General features: G+C 49.9%; 1 protein-coding gene across 2 annotated transcripts in view; it reads right to left on the bottom strand.

Annotated features, from left to right (window-relative positions):
• GPD2 (glycerol-3-phosphate dehydrogenase 2) overlaps positions 1 to 24027 on the bottom strand; it is a 53573-nt gene extending 29546 nt beyond the window's left edge. For both annotated transcript variants that reach the window (XM_080347081.1, XM_080347082.1), the window contains exons 1-6: positions 23893 to 24027; positions 12717 to 12824; positions 6041 to 6212; positions 4024 to 4148; positions 2958 to 3055; positions 1889 to 2052 (exon numbers count right to left, since the gene is read on the bottom strand). In XM_080347081.1, coding sequence (XP_080203207.1) covers positions 1889 to 2052; positions 2958 to 3055; positions 4024 to 4148; positions 6041 to 6212; positions 12717 to 12818 — 661 coding nt within the window. In that variant the 5' untranslated portion in view covers positions 12819 to 12824; positions 23893 to 24027. The remainder of the gene's footprint in view (positions 1 to 1888; positions 2053 to 2957; positions 3056 to 4023; positions 4149 to 6040; positions 6213 to 12716; positions 12825 to 23892) is intronic.
• Between the last annotated feature and the right edge of the window lie 735 nt (positions 24028 to 24762).

The following is a 24762-nucleotide window of genomic DNA, read 5'->3' as shown; positions in this document are numbered from 1 at the left end:
CAGACAGGTAAAAATCAAGTCCATCCATTAAATCTCACCTTACTCCCAATTAAGAACCTACACATACCTATTCCTGCACATATATACAATTTATTTGCTTCATTCTGCCATGCTCCGAGACAACTTGCAATTATCAACAAGTGCTTTTGCCAGAAGACTCAGAAATACTCTGTGGGTGCAGGGTGTCTGGAGGGGCCCTCCTGCTGCTGCCCAGCCCCAGAGCCCTTATTGATAAGCTGATGAGCCGTGTAAATGCAGTTCTAAAACGGGAAAAGAACTACCTCCGTAATCAATGTGGTGCGAAGACCTTCCTGGCTGCCAAAAGGTCACAAACTACATCTTCAGGTAAAAACTAACTAGAACGGTACCGCTCCCAAAGTAGATCAGTATTGCAGCTATTTATTCTTTGGAGGGCTCCGCCAAGCCCGCAAGGAACGTACGGCTTTTGCCCTGCCCTGAACACATCTGGCATTTTGAGATCAGTGAGCAGGCCCCATTACTGAGGCAGTTTTACCAACGTTTTCTGTCTTGGAAGGGAAATGGAAGAGCAGTGGGAAGGGAGAGTAACAATCCCATTAAAAACACATCATGAAAGAGAGTGGAAGTCTGATGCAAAGAAAAAAAATACATTCCGTCTTCTAGATATGGCAACACAACCAAGTGCATCGAGAAAGTGAGTATGACCGTACGGCCGGGTGCTCCAATGTAAGCAGCGAACCTTCCAGCACTTGGAACTTGCAGAAGTTCAGTGTTTCTTAAATCCTGAAGTTCTGACAGTTTGGGGATGTAACTTGCCTGAGATGAGCAGGTGCTGGGATCCGGCAGTCTGGAGAAAACCCAAGACAGCGGCACGTCACATGTGACTGCTCCAGATCACCTTCCCGCTAGTCACTTGTCACAAAAGCCAACTAACTGGCCCCCAGTTTCAGCCGGCGCTGCCCTGTGCGTCTGGAGAGACCGAAGGGCCAGAGGGGGAAGCGGCAGAGCCCCTGAGCCCCAGTCGGGCCAGGACCTGCTGCCGACCTCCCGCCAACAGGGCAACCGGCTCGAGGAGCGACGCTGCTGCCAAAGCCAGCACACGTCAACGCCTCCGAACGGGAAAATCGCCACTCTGAGACCACTGCACGGAGCTCTGTTAAATCGCTGTTCTACTTCGAATGAACGTCACAGGACTGGCACAAAACATCGTCCTTTCTCCCACTCAGACAGATTTTGTGCAAGTGTTATATACAAACACACCTAACACGAGCTGATACAATAGATTAAATAACTTGAGCTGGAGGCACTTTTTCCTCTCATGAATTTATAACCCTGTATTTAAAGGGGTTTTAACATTCATGTCTTACAGCAATCTCTAGTATTTCATTATAATCACAACGAACGCTGTCTTTGCACAGCAACCAATTTTATTGGTGATACACAAAGTAATTGATCTGGGCCTCATCCAGCCCAGCGCAAGAACCACAACCAGCAGCCGGGTCACCCAGACAGGCCTGACGTTATTTGCACAGTGGAAGTGCTGCAGCAAACCGTTTAACATCACTGGAATGATCACACTTTCCCTCCTGACTTATGATAGTGCGCAAGTGTTGAGGCTGAGGAGTATTTAGAAAAGCTACACACAGCTGGAAAGTTGTAGGGAGTCCCCAGAATATTTTCACATATCACTATATATAGCCTAAAAAACAAATACATTCTCTCCTACCTCCAATACGTTAGTGTCGTGAAAAACATGATTTATCTACTAAATGAATGCTTAAGATACAAGTTGAATCCTTCAGGTGGTTGTTCCTCCCTTTAGAAAGCCAATGTATGCCATCTACAGTTGTGCTCCCCAGCACCAAAACACAGCGCACTGTAATACTGAAAGCTCAGAAAGGCAACATACCGTCATAGTAGACAATGGCTGCAACAAGCTTGTCTTTGCGTAGCATCGGGAAGAGCTCCAAGGCTCTCGACTTGCTAAGGACATAACTGCTTTTCAGACACTGACTTCCAGCCACCACGTCGTACAGTTTTATTCCAAGCCAGTAGTACGGCAGCTGCCACCATCTGCGGGAAAACACAATTCCCGTGAGTTGAAATTATAAAGAAAAGTGCAAGTACCCACTGTTGTAGCATAGAAAATGTTGAGTAACACAGTGTGTTGTATTACACCAGTTTCACTTCGTACCATCATACACATTCATGGTATCGCAATATAATGTAAATACGCAAGAACTGGTGTCTTGTTCACTACTATTTTCGACTGCTGCACTCGCTGTAGTCAGTCAAACAGATTCATGGCTTCATTTATTTTGGAATTAGGTTCACAAACTGGTTCTTTGTACTTCAGTGTGAGATCCCAGAGCTGTGCTGAGGGCAGATCCAGGCCACGTGCCGCGGCTGGAAGGGTCCCCAGCGCACTGCTGGGCTAACAGCTCCTGCACAGGCAGGACCAGACCAGTGCCGAACACCGCTGACCTACTGGAGTATGGCTATTCCAGCCCCTTCTACTAAGCCAGGAATAAAGCCACAGGTTAAGATCATTCAGCAAGAGCTCACTGCTCTAAGTTGCTGCAGTGAGTAACTGCTGTGAAAACCTACCCCAAATCACGTCAAGTTCCCACCTCATCCAAGCAGCAAACTGTTCTCTCAACACCGAACAGGCACACTCTGTGGAAGGCGATTGCACTGAACTAGTGTACGGGCTCATCGCTAGAACACCACGACAGCACGTGTGTGAGCCAAGGGTGTGCTGGAAAGAACAGCAAATAACACCCTGGGAATGAGAGTCTGTTCAGCTGCAAACACCACCCCGGCCCATCGGGGGGGCAGAGACACGCTGAGCAGCTGAATTGCAGACGTGTCTGTGGGACGGAGATGGTGACCGGCCCACAGACCCACTGGGGACCAGGACCTGCATCCTGCTCCGGGGAAGCAGCAGCAGCAGCACTGCAGAGCAGAGCAGAGCTTACTTGTACACGGGCAGCATTATCGGCAGAGGAGCTGACAGGTGGGGAGCAATTTCAAGCAGATTTGCACGCTCCTCAAGTGCTTCTTTCACCATCCTGTACTGAAAAATAGAAGCGCACATGTGAATCCCAAGTTACCCAACTCTGTCTCCACGTGCAACATTTAATAAGAAACTGTTTGGTAAAGCAGATACCTTGCAACATCTTTATTGTTCTTCCAAAAACACCCCGAGATTTGCTGAAAAATTCAACACTTAAAAAAATACGTTTCCCAAGAAAATGGTAAGTTCCACTGGTTTCATTTGGGTGCCCTGGCAGGACAGTCGAACTGTTTTTCATGTGAACGTAAGGCACAGCAGAACAGGCTGTGTTAGTCCAGCCATGGGCAGGGGCGCTGGAGGGGGTAGAGCCCACAGTCCAGCTCGGTGCCTGTTCCCACAACCGACCCCAGACTGACCGAGCTGCACACGCAGGAGCGTTCTTCTCCAAATCCATCACTACGAATCAACACTAAGTTGTTCTTTGGCAAAAAAATAAGAGGTTGATTTCTATAGCTGGATAACTGCATGTTTTATATGTTTTTCCCCACAAAGTCACCATTTTCGTGGCAGTATTATAACCATTAAAAGTTTGCGACGCTTCAATGAGAAGACGAATCAATTTCTCAAAACAAAACCATCACACTTCCAGCAACACAAGAATACATCAAAACATTTACATGCAATCACTCATTTACCATGTTTTCTTTCCCTATTCCAAAACAAAGAGGACAACCCCTCTCTCCCTCAATTTCTGCTTGTGACGGGTAGGAAGCTGTTTTATTCTGCACTCAGCCTTGGCTCTGCTTTCCTCCCCCAAACTCTACACAGCCTGCAAGGCGAGGCAGCTCGAAATACCCATCCATGGGCAGCAGCACCCGCCTCCCTGCTCGGGAAAGCCCAACTCCCCCGTGCAGCGGCTGTGCAACACAACAGTCAATACCGAAACGATGAGAAGGAGACTCGGATGTAATCGGGACAGGGAAGTATCTACCGGCGATTTTTGCTTAAGAACCAGCATGAGCAACTACCTGCTCCAAATCCAGCTTCATGATGGCCTTCTGGAGATACCTCACCCCGCCGTGGATCAGCTTCGTGCTCCTGCTGCTGGTCCCCGATGAGAAATCATCTCTTTCCACAAGGGCTGTTTTTAGTCCTGTGTTACCAGAAAACCAAATTAACTTCTTAAATTGCACAATTTGTATGTAATTCATTAAAGACACTTCTCTAGGGTAGAGACAATCGCAAGAAAAATTACTTTGTACATGGATGAATTTGTATTCAAAGTGTAGCGCACTGTCTATATTGTAATGAAAAATTTTAGCCTCCTTCCTAAGGGAAAAGTCAAAACAGAACTTAAACAGAAGCACATTAAAAGCTGGAAATTTCACAATAGAAAGGCATTACAGTACATTATAGGGGCCACGCTCCCTCAAGCAAATCACAGTTCGTATGCATGGCAGGAACAGAGTATTTTCATGAGTGCTTTTAACTCCTTGCAGCAGAGAGCTCGAAAGCTGCCGTGCCATGAACTGCAGCGCACAGCGGCCGGGCAGACAGCAGCGTCTGTCTGTCCATCGGCCCCCGGGGTGAGCTGGACGTCCCTGCCTGGTGAACATGCATTTTAACATCTCTGTCTCCAAAACTTCTACGTCCTTAAAAAAAATCTAATTATTACTGGTAACTTCCAAAGATCAGAGTAATTTATTTTTGTCAAATGTGACTGAAGATTAATGGATACAATCAGAAATAATTTGGTGAAGATATATCAAACACATGAAAAGCAAGATTTGTTGTTAAGTGAAGCAAACATAATAAAAGAGCAAGTTCCATGAATGAACAGCAACAATACACAATTCATTAACCAAATGCCTAGGAATATTTCACACTTCAGAACTCTACTGATATAACCGGAATATCTAGTAAAAGGATAAGCAGAGATCACCTATAGTGATTTCTGTAGGCTTTACAGCAACTGCTTTTTCTACCACGATACAGCAGAGGCAAAAGACAAAAGATCCCAAGTTATCTTCAACAATATATGAAACAAAAACTGACAACCAGATTTAAGTGTGTGTGTATGTACCAACGGTGCAGGCCCTGCTGCTCTATCCATGTTAAAATTATCACACCTGCCGGGCAAGTGTTTCCCAAACCGAGCAAAAACCACTCCTGGAGTCAGGTTTTACCTCTCGCTTCGGAGGGAAACCCGCAAGGTAAGGCACCTGAACAATTCTATTGCTCTCTCTTATGTTCTACACTTTCTTTTTTCCATTTTAGTTCCAAAAGCAGAATCAAGGTCTACAAACACAGGAACTACGGGAAGCTGGTTCTCTCTCTCTTTGGCTGATTGTACCAAAAGCAACGCAACGACTGTATTCCAAGACAAGCTTTTCTCACAAACCTTTTGGTATAAAACTGTTGTATTCTGGGGTAACAGAGTGTTTTAATAGAGCAGGAGCTGAAGCCCACAGACACAGCACCCATGCGTTCTCATCTCTGTATCTGAAGATCCGTTTGCACTAAACTTACAAAATGACTTATTCTCTTTGAGAACCGTCGGGTTTGACGGGAACCTGCTGCCCTGTCCCAAAGCCCCTGGGCGCGGCCGAGGACACAGGCACAGCAGCCCGGCCTTCCCACCCCGAGCAGAGACTCCCACGGCCCTTTCAAAACAGCTACAAGTCCGTGTCTTTGCAGCAGATGTTCTCCCGCACACACAAGCGACATGTTATTAATGCTACAGACACAGCCACTAAATAAGGAGCAACAGAGAATGAGAATCCACCCAAGAGCATCCAGCACAAACGTTTGTTGGGCAGCTGCACACGAGCACCCCAACAACAGACACTGCTGACACCACCCAGCACAAGGACAGTTTTTCCCCAAGCTCATTTTAGCTGCTGAGAACAGCAGTAGTTTCACAACCAGGCATTCAGAGTATGAGTACACCTTCTCTATCTTCAAGCACTTTGGAAAGGCCAGTCTGATAAACCCATTGCAAACGGTGTGATCCAAGAGCAGCGCAATGGAGCCCCCCAGGCTCACCTCTGGTGACGGCATCCAGGGCGCAGCCGCAGCCCGTGGCTCCCCCGCCTATCACCAGCACATCAAACTCATCCGTGGTCTGCAGCGCCAAGATCTGCTCTTCTCTGCTGGGGAGATGGGTCTTCATTGGGATGCTCACGGCTTCTGCAGCTTGAACATGCGCAAAGGCGCCCTACCAAGGGTAAAAACAAAACATCAGGATCTGTATTTGCTGTGTACACATACGCACAGCTAAATCACTGCACCTTCTACAGTCATAAGGGTAAACACAAATATTCCACAAATATTTAACAATAACATTGTATTGATACATTATGGAGCAACAAACAGCACTAAAACCATAAAGGGTTAGCACGCATTTACTTTACCTTGCCTAATTCAATATCATGCTGTACTCAAGTGCTTCTACCTCTATTAATTACTTCTAGGAACAGCATTCTGCTATGTCAGACGTTACAGGGTGCCTGCGATGTACTTCAATGAACAGACACATGGTCAGGCTCTCCACGTGCTACCAAAAAATCCACCAAAGCACAGGACTTAAAGATGAATGTACATTTTATACTTGAAAATCAATTACTTGTACAGTGCCGTTAATCTAAGCTCAAATTTGATCAGGTTCATGAAACTATGTGGTTTACTGTCAAATACAGTACATTAAAACACCAAACAAACACTATTTCCATGTCCTTTTTGAAAATCTTCTAAGCAAAGCCATTTATATCCCACGGCATGCGAAAATGCAACTTTTATTTAAAGTGACAAAACGTAAGGATGTGTCAGTTTCCCGACAAGTTCGGGTGTCACCGGGGTGGCCCTGAGGATCTCTCATAGTGGAGGTGAGGAGCACCATCACCATATGTTCACGTAGTCACACTCATTTTCTGTACAACGGGCTGTAGGCAGATGTAGCTATTCAGACAGTTAAACCTGGCTACACAGGGTGCAGGACCACAAAAGCCACGCTTGCTTCCTCTTCGCCTTCAGCTCCAGCTTTGCTTTCTGTTCCAGCTCTTTTCCTCCTTCACCACCGTCCCTCGTTCTGCACAAAACCAGCGGGGAATTCCTCCCAACGCTATTTTTTAATACCTGCAGGACGGATCTTTCCCACCACTCGCACCCCTGAATGGGATGAACCACTGCTGCTCTGAGACACCTCAAAACAGATAAATGCCCACGCTGCCCGGAGCAGGACAGAAGGGCTATTAACTGGCTAATAACTGGCCAGTTCAGACTGGGTCAAGGTAAAAAACAAGTAAGAATTAATGTTTGCAGAGTTTCCTGAAAATTATAAACACTTTCAACACAAGAAAACCCTCTTTAAACCCTATAGTGTAAGCTCTGAGCATGATCCAGCCTTAGTCCAGGTGACGGACTTAACTGATGTAAAACAGCTTGTGGCCGAGTCTCCTAGACGGGAAAGAGCAAACTAATACAAATTCAAGTGACAAAACAAAATACTGCTTTCTTAGTGTATCTAGAACAAGCTCTTTGTCTCATCTCTTTGCATCCACTGCTCACACTGTACAAGGAAACTCTCCCATTTAAGTTTTTATTCCCAAGCATTCCTTGAATTAACCAAATTAGGCAAGTTGTTCAGTTATTCCTTTGGCTTCACTGCTTATTAGACTGAGCGCCGTGAATTCCAGTTGCCACAGAGCAGCTCCCAGTGGCGGCCGATGCAGCAAACGCTCCGTCACCCGCACCGTTTACCCTGCGCCGCTGTCTGACCGTCACCCGCGCCGTTTACCCTGCGCCGCTGTCTGACCGTCACCCGGCCCGCGTGCCGCATTTCCCAGACACGCTCCTCCATCGCTGCCCTCACCAAAACCCTCCGCTCATACAAACCACCACCAGCCTTCAGGAGCTGCAGCACCTTCCCCGGCCCTTGCACCGGGGGAACATCCGCCTGACGCATCCCAGCAGCGACTGACCGGGGAACGCTGTCACTGGTCACCGTGCGTCCACCTGCACAGGGACGGGTGACTGTTCTGTTGTCACAGAGCTCCAAGCAGACGCGGGAGCTCAAGGTGAACGTGATTCTTGCAACACGTCCGCTGTACATTAACAGCGCAAGAAGCACGAGCTCGGGGTATATGGTGCATGCAACCTAAATATTTCTGTTCTAAATTATTTGCTCGTTCTTCGGCAGTATTATGATTGAAATGCATTATTTCTCAATGTTCCTATGACTACTATAAAACTGAAAATAAAATCTCAAAATCAGCAGCTATGTCTAAAGGAGGTACATATTCAAAAGATGATTAATCAAGTTCATCCTGCAATCATGGATTATATTGACCGTAATGCAAGTAGCTCATGCAAACTCCTTAGGAGAGCAGCACCCACTTTAACTGCGCGTTGTGTTCCGATCCAGTCAGCAAGGGAACGAGTGACAGGCTGGCGTCCTACCCAGCTGCGGCTTTCCCGGGCCAGCTGCTGCATTAAACATGCATTCTGGTGCCGTACCGGTGCCAGCACAGGCAGGGCTGGTGCCTGTTTCCTCGCTTCCCTAAATATCACCTCGGGACTTGGAGACGAGTGACAAGGAGGAAATTGTGAGGACCGAGAACACCCCTGGCTTAGTCTTACATGTGTTTTGGTTGGTCAAGTTCAGCTACATACGCTCAGCCTTCTTAAAATTTAGAAAAGGGAAAATCCCCGTCTCCAGATGAATTTCGCACTGCGTTGCCAGGCTTGCCTTCCTCAGCAGAACAAGGGACTATTTTCAAAGTGTGCACCTTCAGCAATACAAGAGAATACAAGAAAAACACAATCCAGAGTTCGAGCAGTACCAGTATCGTCTGGGTTTTGACTACTTTTTGTGTTTTTAAACACAACAGTCACTGCAAACGGCCCCTAGCAGAACCCAGACCAGGAGTCCAAGCAGATGTCCTGGGAGAGGGCCGTGATTAGCACTGGAACATAAGCAAAGTGATTAGCGCACTAGGAACTGATATAGATATGATTCATCTTGCTGTCAATTAAATGCAGGAGTGAAGAAAAGCTGCATACAGGGATTCCATCTGCAATAAGGTGATTAGTTTGGCAGTGAACAAGTATGTTTACTGAAATAAGCAATTGCTGTTTATATCTACAATTTCTCAGGCAAGAGTTCCTTGAATGCTTTTGATTACGCTCTTAGCAAGAAGAAATTTAGTTTGGCAGTTTGAATTCAATCATGAAGTTATACAGTGATCTAGTAATCCATAAGCAAGCATTCTTATTCATTTGCTAATGTAAATCTCCAGGTCGGTTTGCAGCGTCAAATTCATCATCCTTATTCACTAAAAAAACCACCCAAAAGCAGGCCCTGGTGCATTATCGTATCATCACACTGTATTGGATTCACCTGATGATCAACTCCTACTGAGCAGCAATGTATTTACACAGCAAGAAGAGAGAAGGGTTGCCTGGTGGGCTCAGTTAGGAGCAGCCAGCACCCCCTACAACTGCACAATCAGGGGAGCACCAGTTCAAACCTGGCACATCCAGGAGCACCCACTGCACATCCAGCACCGCTGCACCCGGCTCCACGCATTCACACAAAGCAGTTCAGTCAGCATCTGTGGGAAGCAAGAGAAACGGGTATTCCCATTTCTCTGTCCCCATCAGCGTTAGAAGCGCTGGTGACACAGCTGGCTGTATCACATTTGCCATTCTGGTATCTGAATATCTGAGGCCAAATCAATCGATGATGTACATAGCCTGTGCATTTTATGTCTCAGAGGGGTTCAGCTTCATCTCGGATGCAATTCTTCTTTTCAGGAGCTCCTGAGTGGTAGTCAACATAGCACACATGGACTGAGAGTTCACATATTGTTTGAGATGCAATTCATTTACAGTAGAAGCACTGAAAATAACCTGGGAGTCTACACACCCTTTTGCTTTGACCCAAACCAGTTGGGAGGGACTAGTTTCTTCAGACCCCTGGGCCACCTGCTATGAAGAGTCCCCCTTTCCTACAGAAAAGGGGTTTTCTTTCTAATCTAACAGCAGCCTCCTTGTCCGAATTCCGCATTTGCCCTGCACAGACTAAGCCAGGGAGGCTGCACAGCAGCTGGACCAGCTCCCTTAAGGGAAACGGCTGGATGAAGGCACCACTCCTGTGTGTTTACCAAAAGAGGTTTTGCTTGAATTAGTGTTATTCCTACTCATTCCCTTACACAGAGCATTAAGCTGTCCCATCTTATTTATTCAGTAAATATCCCAGTGATCAGGTTGCTATAAAAACATACAGAAATGTAATATTCATCCATCAGCTTACGAGTTAAACTCGGCAAGAGTTCTGTCATGTCAACGTGTGTTCCCACCCTCTCTGTGCTCAGCAGGAACTGGGTGTTGTCAAAACCCAACCTTACCCGTTCTCAAGGGCCACAACCTCAGCGCCCTCCGTCCTCTCCCTTGGATGTCCCTGGAACAGCCCTGTTACACAGAAACACCCAACAGCCGCGAGTGAACACGGCAAACACAGACAGACAGACAGACAGCTCCGGACTGCGTGCCCAGGGCTATGGGCAGCTGAGCTCCCATTCTGTACCTGGTGTCCCCGCTGCAGGTCGGCACAGACGGTCCCTGTGCAAAGCAATACAAACACGCGGAAAAACTGAGCATTTTATTGCTGTCTTATTATGTGAGGGACTCTGTTCTTGAAATAACAGATTTCCTACAGTGTGTAGCCAATTAGTGCACATCTTGGGGCAATATTCTTCCCTGGCAAAGGAAGACAAGCTCTTTGCCCTGGCGTACGTTTGATTGGCAGGCATTATTAAAAAGAGGACACTTGGGCTGGGGGACATGCCCACAGCTTAGATATGTCAACACGACAAACGGACTGTCCTCCTTTGTGTCAATCCCTCCCGTTATGTTCCACCTGCTGCCCTATATTAGGTGTTTAAGGCAGCAGCTTTAAGGGACATCACGTAGCAAACGCACAAGTTAGTACAACATGAAAACAACCTGCTGTTCACTTGACAGATCCATTTGCTGAGACATATGCTGGAAATTTCAGATCCTTTGTAGACCGATCCTACACAACAGGTTTAGAAATCAGGGGACAAGCGGTTATTTCATTTTGACACCACGATCATCTGTAAAACTTTGGGTTTTAATCTGTCTCTGGAAATTCATGACGGCCATCCAACAGACACCTATTGCCAGAAAAATGGGAGATCCCTGAATTCCGGAACACTGCACGTACAAGTGAGCTAGACAGGTCACTTTTCCCCTCCAACTCCTTCTCATATTTAACAGTCCTAAAGTCTGAGGCTGCCATTTCTGACAGTAATGAAGCCAGACTGTAAAAATCCTACAATAAAGACTCCAGAGAGATTTAGAAGCAGTATTATCAGGTAGGTGCAAGACAGGCAGCCCAATGGGAAGCTCACTTTAAATGCTAGGCTTTATTTTCTGCAACAGTATCCAAAGCCATCAGGATCGCGGTTTCTCCACTCTCCAGCTAGGTTCCCCAGAAGTGATTCATCCCGTTTGCTGCTCCTCCTGCCCGTACAAACAGCCAGAACATTCCGGTTATCATTTATTCAGAGGTAACACACACCCTCATGGAGCTCGGTGAAGACTCCCCCGCCGCCCACGGCTTTACCTTCACCTAGACCACTAAGATCCGCCTCCGATCCTATCTTCAGTTTGTCCAATTTGAACGGCGTCTTATAGTAAACGTGTGGTAAGGGAAGCAGCTCCGAGTAACAGCCTGCCTGGCTGCAGAGCCGGCTGGTTACCCTTCCACGGTGAAAAGCAGAACGAGCCCCCGCTCGCCCCGATACCATCTCGGGGAAGGGGCAGGCGGCTCCTTGGGCTTGAGCTTTTCCCAGACCGAGACTGGAGCAGATCAGACCACAGCTCTGCTCCTGCTTCAGCCAGGGTAGGAACACTGATTGCAAACGCTCTTGGCCAAACGCGAGGCGCCACATCGAACACACCATCAGGAGATGTGTTCCCTTACACACGGAGCCCAGAGAGGGTGATTTGCTAATGCTCTAAAGCACAGCATTACTGCACTGCAACTTGCTTTAAGACAAGCAGTAGCTGTTGAGCCACGCCAGCTCTGCGGAAAACCAGCCCGCAACGCCTGTTCCTTCCACCGATTCCTCCTTGGCTCCGGCATCGAGAAGCGAGTTAAAGAGCACAGCAAGGGGCAGATCCGCCAGCGAAACCCATTTTCTACAGCGGCGAGAACCAACGCACAAACTGAGAGCAGAACCTGCCGCAGCCCCCTCCTCACCACCGCTGCACCCCAGCTGCAAGTCCCCAGCGCCGCCCTTCGCTGCCAGGATTTGTTCTGCCCGTGTGTCCGGGATTCTCAGAGGCAGCACTACTGGTTTCACTTCCAGCTTCTAAGTTTGACAATGCTCTCTATTTAATGCTTATACTTCAATGGGTACTTTCCACTCCTCCTGCAACTGAGTAAATCCCTAGTCCTACACAAAGGTCATCTTTTAAAACTTAAAAGTGATTTATAAGAATCTCACTTCCCCACTGTTTAAAGACTTACAATAGCGAAACATCGTTTAATGCCATCCTCCAGATTAGCACCCATCGAATCACGCTGAGAGGCTCTTGGCACTCCTTTCCAAACAGCACTATTCGTATAAGCCTAACATACGCTCAAACAGATTTTAAGTTTCATATTTTATCAGAAATCATAATTAATACTTACGTGTTTGTTTCTATACTGAGAAAATTGAGAGAGGCCAAAAACTGTTGCTATGGCACCTCCTCCAATGAGAGCGGTTCCTTTCACTGCCTTCTGAAATGCCATTTTTTACTGTAAGAAAAGAAGATAAAAATTAATAGGCAGTTTTTCCATGTTAGAATCCAGGCTACACAGAACAGACCATCTGCAGAAACTAATGACAATGTTGTGACAAGTTGAAACTTAGGGTAGCAATATATTAATTAGCGACTTTGATTGCAGTATTACTAATTTCTAAACAAAGTCTAGTCAGAGGCAGGCCAGAGTGCTCTGGTATTTGCTGCGAAAGCTGAACGACAAAAGAGTGTTTAGACATACAAGATGTATGCACGGCCCCCGCCTAAGCTCTAAGTACTTGTACATGTGATAAGTGCTTACGATGCTGTGGCCAAAGCAGAATCAGAACACCCTGTCACAGCCAGCTGGGCACCAAACCCCCGGCACAAGAGAACAGCGCATCTGCTTGACAGGATCACCTGCGGCCGCCCTCCTGCCCCATCAAACCACTGCTACAGTCGCGGCCGCCTCGAACACTCCATCCCGCTTTCCGGGCAGGAATTCTGGGGCCAGTAGTCCCTGCACACAGCTCGTCCTACCCGGGATCGGTGGGGAGGCGAGGCGCCGGTCGGCCCTGCAGCGAGGAGCAGCAGCACAGACAGCAGACAAGAGCAAGCGTCCCGCGGTTAGCGCAGAACTTGTCATCTGCCTCCAGAGGGTTTACAACCAGCCCTATGTGGGTCAGGCGAATTCTTCAAAGACACAGTGTCCGGACGCTGAATGAAAGATTTGCATGGAGCTGACCTGAATCTTAAGCAGGAACAACCTCATCCATCCTGGCGGGACCATGGAGCTCGTGTCACGTTAGAAACAACACCCGCCACGGCTGAGGGGTCCCGCAGCGCTGGAGCCCCCGGGGATGGACACAGCTTTGTCCCAGCCTCAGACCCCAGCAGGCTCCATACAAGAGATTTAGCCCCGTTAAGGCTAAAGCAGCAGCAGACGGTGTGTGCAGCCCTGTGCCAACGCTGGAACAACAGCGGGCTTGCAAGGCGGTGGGAGCTGGGCCCACAGGAGCCAGGCCCACCAGAGCCAGGCCCACCAGAGCTCCCCCATCCAGGGGCTGGGCAGGGCCATTCATCTATTAGTTCTTCCAGTTTGCATAACTGTTATTTTTTCTTTAAGAACACACCAAACATGTTTAAGACATAAGCCAAACAAGAAAACTTCATTTTTAAGACGGGATAGATCTCGACTTCATTCTCTTGCAGCACATTCAGTACAGGGGGAGAGTCCACACACCATTACTGCACACAAACATTTGATGCACAGATGCTGTATGTACTATATGTAAGTGATTACTGTACAGAAGGCCAAGACTTGCAGCTTCCCACAAGTTTTTCTGCAGAGCAGCACATATGCTCTTGAAGACTCCCACCATAACAACCTTTCTCGATACGTATGTAGAGCATCACATTTTCCACTTACTTCATATTTCAGTCTCAAAAGGGACCAACTTCATGTTTCCTTTAGAACATGACAGGGAGAAACATCCTACCCCCAGAGCAGAGTGCCTCAGAACCACACACCATTCTGCAGGTTTATCAGCACCCCAAAATTAAAAGTAAAAACTAACCAGCAGCTAAACCCTACCATCTTAAATCTCTTAAAACAACCTTCTATAATATCACTTTGACACACCTGAAATGCCTACAGATACTCACGAAGTCATAACACAACATGCAATGCAGCGCTGCACAAGAGTCAAAGCGTGCAGCTGGCAAACTGGCGCTGCCACCACCATCCTGCAAACTGAAGTAACCGTGGCCACCAGCAGCCGTTCACGGGCTGCCTGCAGCCGCACAAAGCACACGGTGACGGTGATGCACAGACATCGTCCCAGCACTCTGCGCTACACGCTCCGACCAGAAGGCTTCTCCGAGTCCTAGAAAAACAACTCACCGTTCAGCCTGCAAAGTGCGGCAGCCTTGAAGCACTTTCACACACCTGACGCATCAGCAAAGGAGCATAAAACCCTCGCAAGTGCCTGTTCTGGGAACACAACATGCTGTAGAATCCCAGGGAGTTTAAAAAGAACAAATCAGCATCTTCCAACGTACCGCATTACGCACCTGCAGAGATTTCAGGAAAACAAATGGAAGCGTATCCGCTCAATGTTTTGCCGAGTTCGGTATGAAACGGTGCTGGCTGAAGCACAAACCCCCTCCTACCCCAGTCCAACTAAACTCTTCAGAAGCTCATTGACTTTGAAGGAAGGCACCGAGAGGCACAGCCCAATGCTGCCAATGGATGGCAGGCGCAGGCCAGTGCGCTCCAGTGCTTTAAACACGCAGCTTTCCAGGCAGCTTTGGAAGGAATTTCTTTTCGTGTTTAACACATGGGCTGACAGGCAACACTTGGGTACAGATGCCATAGGTTCTCATTCATCAGCTAGGATAAACTCTGGTCCTCCCAGATATGAGAACTGGCTTAAACAACAAACACCAAAAGCAACAAGCACCTCCGTGTCCCCACTGTGCTTACTTTGACTCAGAAAGCTTTGAGGCACCTGTCACTAGCCCTAACACAATGCTGCAGAGACAAGCAAACAGCTTTTATTTAACATTTCCTATAAGAAATCTTTATTAGGAATGAAACCAACTCCACGGGCAATTGCATGCAATAAATATTCCTTCATATGCATAAGGACAGTCAGCCTTCAGAAGTTAAGTGATTATCAAAATCAAATGGAAGTTCAACTCAGTATTGTTTTCTTGAATATTTGCGAGGAGCTACAAAATCTTCAGGATCGTGTCTACAATAGCGCAGTCTTTCGGCATACCAGCCCTTTCCACCTCCAGATTTCTACCAGCGACACGTTTCACCCTCCAGAACGCAGCCAGCACCACGGGCCGGTGCTGCCACACACCAAACCACGGAACGGCCTGGGTTGAAGAGACCTTAGAAGTGATGTGGTCCAACCCCTGGCCACGAGCAGGGACATCGCCAGCAGCCGCAGCGCACACCGGGCGCACTGAGCACACAGCTGTGCTAACTGCACTAAGGGAAATCAGAGATGCCCCAGAGAACAATTCTGCCGCTTTCACTATGCAAGATAACACAGAACACACGGAAAGCGGCAGGCTCGACGCCCTCTGTACCGGGGGGTTCTATCCCCAGCCGCTGGCAGGGGGTGTGAGCAGCATTAGCTCTGCTCGGTGCTCGGAGCCACATTTATGCGATTCTCCGGAGAAAGGAACGCTCCCAGGAGACCAGCTGCGCAAATTGCCACATAAATCTTGCTCGCCGTCGGTAAGAGAAGCTCATTCAGGGACAGAAAGGAAAGTACGGCTTAACATAAGCCACTCCGGTGCAAAGCTCGACAGGCATTCAAATCTAGAGACAGCACTTTCACACTCGGAACATCTCAATTTCACCCTAGGAACCCGTGTTGGTGAGGTATGAGCAGATGGATCTGGATGAGGCTGAGCTGAGCTCAGGCCATTACAGGCACGGCAGCAGAGCCCCAGCCAGCCAGCCGGCAGGGTCACAAGATGTAATGTATAGGTGCCAGGCTGCTGGGTGCCCTGCGAGGCTCTGCCCGACCCCCACCAGAGCATACGGCAACTCCTCCCTGCCCAAAACACTTCGGCATCTCTCCAAAAGGAACCGCATCGCACGTGGGAAATGGACACAACGAGGTGTCCCCGGCAGGACGGCTTCAGGACTGCCCAGCACACACAGCCAAAGAGAAGCTGCAGCTCCAAACGTACACTTGTGGGTTTTCTCCTCAAGTTCTGTCCCAGACGGGTGCTAAAGATTGTTGTGAGCACCAAGCTCAGAGATGAAAGGGAAAGAATGCAGCTCACACAGTCGTGACCAAGGCTGTACACAGAGTGCTATATACAGGGAAGGAGCCCGTACTTAAAAACCTCTCATCTTGTGCAAGCAGGTGATAAACCTTGACTCTCTTCCAAGCCAAGATCAATAGCTTGTGATAGAAACTGAATTTTATTTTAATGAAAACGATAACAGCAAACAGCATGAGAAGTGATGCAGTCAGAAATAAGTCATCTTTCCATAACACAAATATTCTGAGTCACCTTTATAAACGGCTCAAACAGCGTACAGTGCTTTAATGCTGAAAGTGCCACCTGACACTGTAAATCTGCATGTAGCTTCAATAGAGGTGATAAACAGCAGCCTTTGGACCCACCCCACGGGCCGGAGGGTGGGCTGACGTCCCCGCAGGCGGTGAGCACGGGGGGCAGGAGCAGCAGCACGAGCAGGGGACGCTGTGCACGGCATGATCGCTCCCCAGCTCCGCAAACACCGCGTCACTGCCCGGCCAACCACCGAGCGCTGCTGAACAGCCGCAGGGACGGCACCGCAAACCTCCAGCTATCAGAGGACTTCTGATAAGAAGAAAGAGGCTTTAAAGTTGAAAGGAAGCACAAAGGGGGGAAAAAAAAAAAAAGGCACGAATTACATGAAATGGAAACTACACCAACGTTCATGCTTTCAGTTTCCAAAAGTTAAAGAAGTTATTAAGAACTGTGATCACAGGAGGAAGTGCTCCCTCCAACAGCGCATTTTGTAACCACAAGTTGGGGTCACGCTGACTGTGACAAAGCAGCGGCCACTGCCCCGGGGGCTCAGCCCAGAGCCCGGCTGGGGACACCCCCCTGAGCCCACCGGTGACAAACCCTGGGTCTCCCGCCCCACGGGCACCGGCTCCACTTCACCATTAACACACTCCTCAAAGCCTGGATTCTCCCGCACCACTTCCAGCCCCACATTTAAAAACCAAAAAGCACACAACATGCAACTCACGTCCTGTTTCATAAAGAGGGGGTTTCAACACACACCTTCAGTAGATGTGACAAACATCTGCCACCCCCAGCTCTGATCAGCCGGATGCAAATCCAAGGAGTGAATTGCCCTCCTCATCACCTGTAAGGCCCAGCCCAGCAAGACTGTTGGCTGGGTCTTACTTGGAGTTGTGCAACTCTGCACAGCCCAGGGCACACGGGCACCTGTCCAGGCCCAGGAGGCTGCCAAGGAGCACTGAACCGCCCGCAGCGCTGCACGCAGGGATTTCTAACCATCAAACCATCGGGCTGGATCTAAGCAGCCCATGGCCAAAGGTGGGGGAAGGAATGGGAAGAATGAGGGAAGGGGAAGGGTGGGAAATTCAGCCGCAGAATCGTGAGTGAGAGATCAAAGGAAGATGACTACTTTAGCAAAAGTGAAGAGACAGATGGATACAAACTGTGGAGCTTCGCAATAGGAGCGTGTGATGCCCTGTATGCTGCCATCAGACATGGCGTATGAGACGCAAAACCTGTTAAATTAAGAGAAGAAATCCAATCTGTTGTGTTGTATATCTGAGTGCTTTATGAGGCCATTACCATGGAATCTGGGTGCTTCACATTCCGTTTTAAACAAACACATCTAATAAAGTGAGTCACTCAATAGAAGGCTTAAAAATAGAAAACTTATAATCATCACCACTACGGTTTGCATAACTTGCCACTGGCACAGCAGCGTTGTCTAATTCAATCTGTCTTATTCCTTCCAAAAGCTTCTCAGGTGAGGTTTGGGTGACGAGAGCCCCAGACCGATCTCCCTCCAGGCAGAGTCGCGTCTTGTGCCGCCTCTGAAGAGCTGAAGTCACTGTCTTGTTCTGGATTTGGCCCTCCATCCCTCTTGCAGGACTACTTGAAAGGTGATGATCGGTGTGGTGCAGGGAACAGCAGCAGGACAGGCCACAATTAGGATTCTTCCTGCAGGTAACCGGAGCGGTCAAAGCTGTGCCACTCCGAGAGCGTCACCGGCCGGTCAGGGGTGCGACAGTGCAAGAAGTGGCCAAAGAACAAGAAAAAGGTGACGTAATCGGAAAATAATCCTGTTAGCGCCCCCCCTTAACTAGATCATCTACATCTCTCCTTTGCTCTTAAAAAGGACTGAAGTGGTTAACACTAAGTTCCATAGGATGTCAGACCACACTAACCAAAGGAAGCACCTCAGAAGCAAGTGACTAAAGCTGAAACCAACCCAAACGGGGGTGCCCCCGGCAGCACCCCTAGCAGTCACCGAGCACCCCATCCCCAGCTGGGGGTCTCACCTTCCTGGGCCGCCCTGTGCTAACTGTTACCTGACCAGCAGTGATGGTGAACAAGAACCAAGCAGGACACTTGGAGGGGCAACCAAGCTGGTTCCCTGCCTCAGCAGCTCAGCCTGGCCACTGACTCACACCTCGTGACTTCCACCAGGAAGGACTGTGAGCCGTAGCTAATGGAGCCACACACTGAGAGACAGTTCCAGTGGGTACAAAACCCTCTCCTAAAACCTCCCATGGTTACTTCGGGTTCTTAAACACAAGTTTCGGCACTTTTTAATTAATTAGCCAAGAACTACCTCACCAACCAAGCACAGAAACATAATCCACAATATCCAGACAGCTCAGAGGGTTACAAGTCCCTTTAAGCCACAGACCACATCACAAATGTGTATGTTCCTGTACGCAGAACTTCAAACCCCGAACCCCACGGGGCGCCCTGCACTCATCAGCGGAACCAGAGCAGCAGTGGCCATATGGGGAAAATCCTTCCCACGCTCCAGGCCCGGCAACTCGCTCGGCTATCGCGCCCAAAAGTAGCTGCAGCGCTTGTCAGGCACAAAAATATAGGAAAAGAAAAGGAAAAAATAAGTGTACTATCCTCATTCCTGCTTTTGGTCCCCACTGCTTCAAACTACTCAGCTTTCTGTACTCAGGTGACCAAGGTCTTCCCAGCCAGCGTTACATGATGATATCCCAACTGCTTCACGCTGTATCCCGCACGGAACACACTAACAAACCTATCTGGTTTCTCTTTCCACTGTTTGTATTTTTAACCTAGCCACTTTTTCTTCTGTTCCATCACCCTCAAAAAAAAGCCAAACCTACAGATAATGAGGGGAAAAGTCTGATTTTTAAATCTTTCTTGGGATTTCAGCTAGTAGGAATTTTGCTGGAGAAAGCAATATGCTTCTGAGGATGAGGCAATACTTACAGACAGCGACAGCTGTAACCCCGGGAACCAACAGGAACACAATGAACACTGAGGTCACGAGTGCTTCGAGCTTTCCCACCATAAAAACACCACAATATATTTATCAAGTTCTATCATAAATATATTTGAATTCTCTCCTGTCCTATTGAAAGGTTACTTCAAAATCTGCCACGCGAGGAGTGGGAAACCAAGTCTCCAGCCTGATCATTGACTAATGCAGGGTGATTGCCACACTTTTTTGTTCCTGTGCCAACATTGTCTTTAGCTTAAGTCGTTCAAACAGTCGTTCTCACTTTCTATATTAGTGGGGGTTAATATCTGCCATAAAACCCACCACACACACAATACAAACTTGCAAATACTGTAAACCAATTATTGTAATTAGAGAGAGATGTTTTGCTTAGATATGGTTAATTTATAGCTGTTCAGTCTTTTTTCCTGATATTCTTCATTCTCCTCATAGCTAATGCAGGTATTCGATTAGACAGTCCACCAATTCAGCTTGATCCTAATATTGAACTATATCCATGGTTTTCTTCCGCCCCTTAGCCAAACACTAGAGGAAGGAGGATTAAAAACGAAGACGTTTTGCTTATTACAAGACTGGACATAGACCTGCACAGGCAAACAGGCACCTGCTTAAAAATACCTACAAACCAGGTTATTACTTAGGCGTGTCAAGGAAGCAGCCTGGCTTTATACCCTGGCATAAAGATCGAGACCTGATTGTACACGCAATCTCATTCCCAAGGAGGGGCATGCATTCAATATCATTTTGAAAGCACAATCAGCATTTGATTTGAGAAACACTTTGCTATGCAAAACAAAGGCCAAGTCCAAGACTTTGTACCCAGCCAGCAGAGAAATGACAACCTGGGCTCCAGCAGCATTATTGGGTGTAACAAACCCTTTGAGACAGAGCTACAAGAAAGCTCAAAGAAAGCTATTTAGGGATATGGAGTGTTTCTAAAAGTAAAACTGAGGAGGTTTTAATGTAACAACAATAAAAATTGCTCTCTCAAATGACGCCTTTGGGAAGAAATGGGCTCGATCCACAGCAGCAGGAACTGTGTGAGGCGGCAGCGCCGGGGACGCAGCCCCATGGTCTCTGCTCCACATCGTTCACCGCCCGCAGCTCCGGGTCTGCGCCCACAGCCCCAGGAAGCAGCAGCACGCGGGGACTTCCTTCCCTCTTTAAACCGCCATCCTCACACTTTGGCCTCATCTGCTTCAGATATTTTATTTTCCCCAGCCTCTAATTTTTTTGTTTCACATTAATTTCCCTTTCTACCCAGTACTCAGCTTCTCTGGGGTCGGTCCCGGTGCACCGACGTGCCCTTCTGCAGGCAGAGCTCCCCGGCCCACACACCCCAGCTCACTGCCATGGGAAAGTAGAAAGTAACAATTGCAAACTGACTGTGGAAAAAGCGCATTTCTTTTAAATATTTCCTAAAGCTTGCAGAGACATGTGCGAAAACAAAGCAGGTGGTGGAAAGGAACCTGTGTGAGCTTTCATTTGGAAAGCTGGTTTGCATTAACGGCCTTTGAACCTACCACATCCATCCAGCTTTCCAAACTTCTATTAGTGACAGATTACCAGGTAGAAATGGAGCTCTAGAGAAAATATTACACTATGTAATAAGGGCCTGGCTCACCAAGTTATTATTACTGTGCTTCTGCACATGCATATTTGCGCACACACATAATTAAGCAAAATAAAGTGTATATCCGTATATACGCAACCAAATAACACTACAAATTAGATACAAGGTGTGCGTCTAATCTTTCACGCGTATGCATGTCTATTCAAAACTTTCATCCAAAGTTAGACTAAATAAAACTGGTAAATGGCTAACATTAATATTATTCTGCTTATTGCTGTTATAGAAGAGCCAGTAGTGGATTTAGCCTTAGCTATCAACCCTTAAAGATCTTGAAATATCAGATGGAGTCTTTACTGGCTAATCATCAGTCACTGCTCATCACTAAGCATTTCTGAGGAACCGTACCTATGAATAAGTAAGGAAAAGGAAAGGTCTGATTAACTTCAATTAAAAATACACCAAACTCCTAACAGCTGCATCTGCCAGCTTGCTTCTGCTCCCTGGTCAGAAGATGATCTTACAAAGGGACTGCAGAGTCTTCAGGCCAACATCAGTGTAATGGCACCCCAGCAAAGCTCTCACACAGGAAAACTTTCCGGGTGGAAACCCCGTTGCAGCAGAGCTGCCACGGTTCAAAGAGAGCTCAGGACAGAGCAGGCTGCAAACACAGAGAAGGAATCTAGGACACAGAGGGAAGTCAAGCCACTGCCCCAGAACCACCACAACACCAATGCAAGAGCCCAGAGTGGTAACACATTCACGTGTCCTGAGCGCTCCAAAAGAAGGCTGTCCTTGCCCCGGAGCTGCCCCGCACGGAGCTGCCAACGCTCTGAGCCCAGCGCCACAGCCCTGCGAGTGCTCAGCGCCCCGGCCCCTCCGGAGAGCTCTGCACAGCTGCGGCGGGCACGGCCCACGGGCTGCTCAGGGCAGCAGAGACACCGGGAGGGCGCGAGGAGCGGGGCAGAGCGAGCAAGGAGTGCGGAGCGGGCAGGGAGGGCTGCTGGCAGCGCACCGGGAGCAGCTCGCTGTCCACGTGCCTCTGCTGCCAGTGCACGGCCAACGCAGGAGTGAGTCCCGCAGGTAGCAAATGTGGCTGCTTCACACTCCAGGTCACCGCACACACGCGTTTATATCTTTTGCTGTTAAGGGGCTTACAAACATTTGCCTGAAGTCATTGAATAGAAGAAATAAGAAGCACAAAAAAAGTTTAGGACTGACTTGTTACACAGCTACACTCTCCCCCAGAAATGGTCCCATGAGTATGTTCAGTGCAAGCGACAAGTAAGTTTCCATTTTCCAAAGTTCAGTGTAACTACAGCCACACTACTCCTTGCCCAGTATTCACATTTTTTAATAACAGGAGACACTGTATTCTGTCAGCTCTATGGGAGAAAGAAATCTAGCGAAAGAGTCCTGCAAAACCCTGTTTGTTATAAAATACACCTACGCATGTTGCATAAACATATGTACGCATTATAAAAACATACCTGCATGTTATATAAACATATGTACATTTCATATAAACATCCCTCCACGCGCGCAAACAGCTGCTCGTGAACAGACACCGGCGCTGTGCCCCGGCCCATCGGGAAACTGACCCGAGCTCAGCCCGAGCGGCGACGCCGACCCCACAGCCGGGGCTGCGCTGCCGCACAACGACCACGCACAGCGGCCGGCGGGCAGCCTCTCCACCTGAGAGCTTTAGCAAAGCAGAGGGCAGGCGGCTGGCAGCGTCAGCTCCCGCCGCACTTCGCCAAAGCGAGATCTGGAGGAGGAGAGGAGCGGCAGCGATGCGTGTGCTACAGGTTTCTGCTGAGGGCAGCCTGGGAGCTCCACCCGCGGCTCCCACACGCCAGCCCGGGGCAGAGCCCGCAGCCCGGGGCAGAGCCCGGGGCAGAGCCCGCAGCCGGGGGCAGAGCCCGGGGCAGAGCCCGCAGCCGGGGGCAGAGCCCGCAGCCGGGGCAGAGCCCGCAGCCGGGGGCAGAGCCCGGGGCAGAGCCCGCAGCCCGGGCAGAGCCCGCAGCCGGGGGCAGAGCCCGCAGCCGGGGGCAGAGCCCGGGGCAGAGCCCGCAGCCCGGGCAGAGCCCGGGGCAGAGCCCGGGGCAGAGCCCGCAGCCGGGGGCAGAGCCCGCAGCCCGGGGCAGAGCCCGCAGCCGGGGGCAGAGCCCGCAGCCCGGGGCAGAGCCCGCAGCCCGGGCAGAGCCCGGGGCAGAGCCCGGGGCAGAGCCCGCAGCCGGGGGCAGAGCCCGCAGCCGGGGGCAGAGCCCGCAGCCGGGGGCAGAGCCCGCAGCCCGGGGCAGAGCCCGCAGCCCGGGGCAGAGCCCGCAGCCGGGGGCAGAGCCCGGGGCAGAGCCCGCAGCCCGGGCAGAGCCCGCAGCCGGGGGCAGAGCCTGCAGCCCGGGGTCCCGGCCGCCCCACGCCGGGCCGAGGTGCGAAGCCCCGGCGGCCGCCGCCTCCCGCCCCCCCGTCCCCCCCGCCACTCACCGCGGAGCCCGGCCGAGCCGCGTCCCGTCCCTCCGCGCTGCAGCCGGCCGGCGGGAGGAGAAGGCGGCGGGCGGAGCGGAGCGGAGCGGGCGGCCGGCTCCTCCGCCCGCGGCACGGCACGCCTCGCTTCGCCTCCGGCAGCTTGCCAGCCGCCTCCGCGCTCCGCCTCTACCGCCGGCGGCGCCTCCCCGTCCTGCCCTCCGCCCCAGGCCGCGGCCGGGCCCAAGGGCGGGCGGTTCTCAGGCCGGAACGCCGCGCTAGGCCCCGCCGGGCCTGCTCCGCTCCGCCCGGCGCTCAGCGCAGCGGCCTCCGCGCCCCGCGCCGCGTTCAGGGGCGTCGCGGCCCTTCCGGGCCCCTCCTCCGGGCCGCTCGGCCCGGGCCGGCTCCTTCTGGGTCACAAATACGTGGGTAACACAGGGAACTGCTGCAGAGAGTCCAGCGCAGCCACCAAGATGCTGCAGGGAGTGGAGCATCTCCCGTGTGAGGAAAGGCTGAGGGAGCTGGGGCTCTGGAGCTGGACAAGAGGACACTGAGGGGGGACTCATTGCTGGGGATCAATATGGAAAGTGTCAATATGTGAGTGTCAGGAGGATGGAGCCAGGCTCTTCTCGGTGACAACCCATGATAGGGCAAAGGGTAGTGCGTTCAAACGGGAACACAAAAGGTTCCACTGAAATATGAGAAGAAACTTCTTCATGGTGAGGGTGTCAGAGCCTGGCCCAGGCTGCCCAGGGGGTTGTGGAGTCTCCTTCTGTGCAGACATTCCAACCCGCCTGGACACCTTCCTGTGTAACCTCATCTGGGTGTTCCTGCTCCATGGGGGATTGCACTGGATGGGCTTTCCAGGGCCCTTCCAACCCCTCACACTCT

Source organism: Nesoenas mayeri (genome assembly GCF_963082525.1).
Source record: "Nesoenas mayeri genome assembly, chromosome: 6".
Taxonomy (NCBI): Eukaryota; Metazoa; Chordata; class Aves; order Columbiformes; family Columbidae; genus Nesoenas; species Nesoenas mayeri.
The sequence above is the reverse complement of the archived record's forward strand: the minus strand, read 5'-3'. Positions and strand labels throughout refer to the sequence as shown.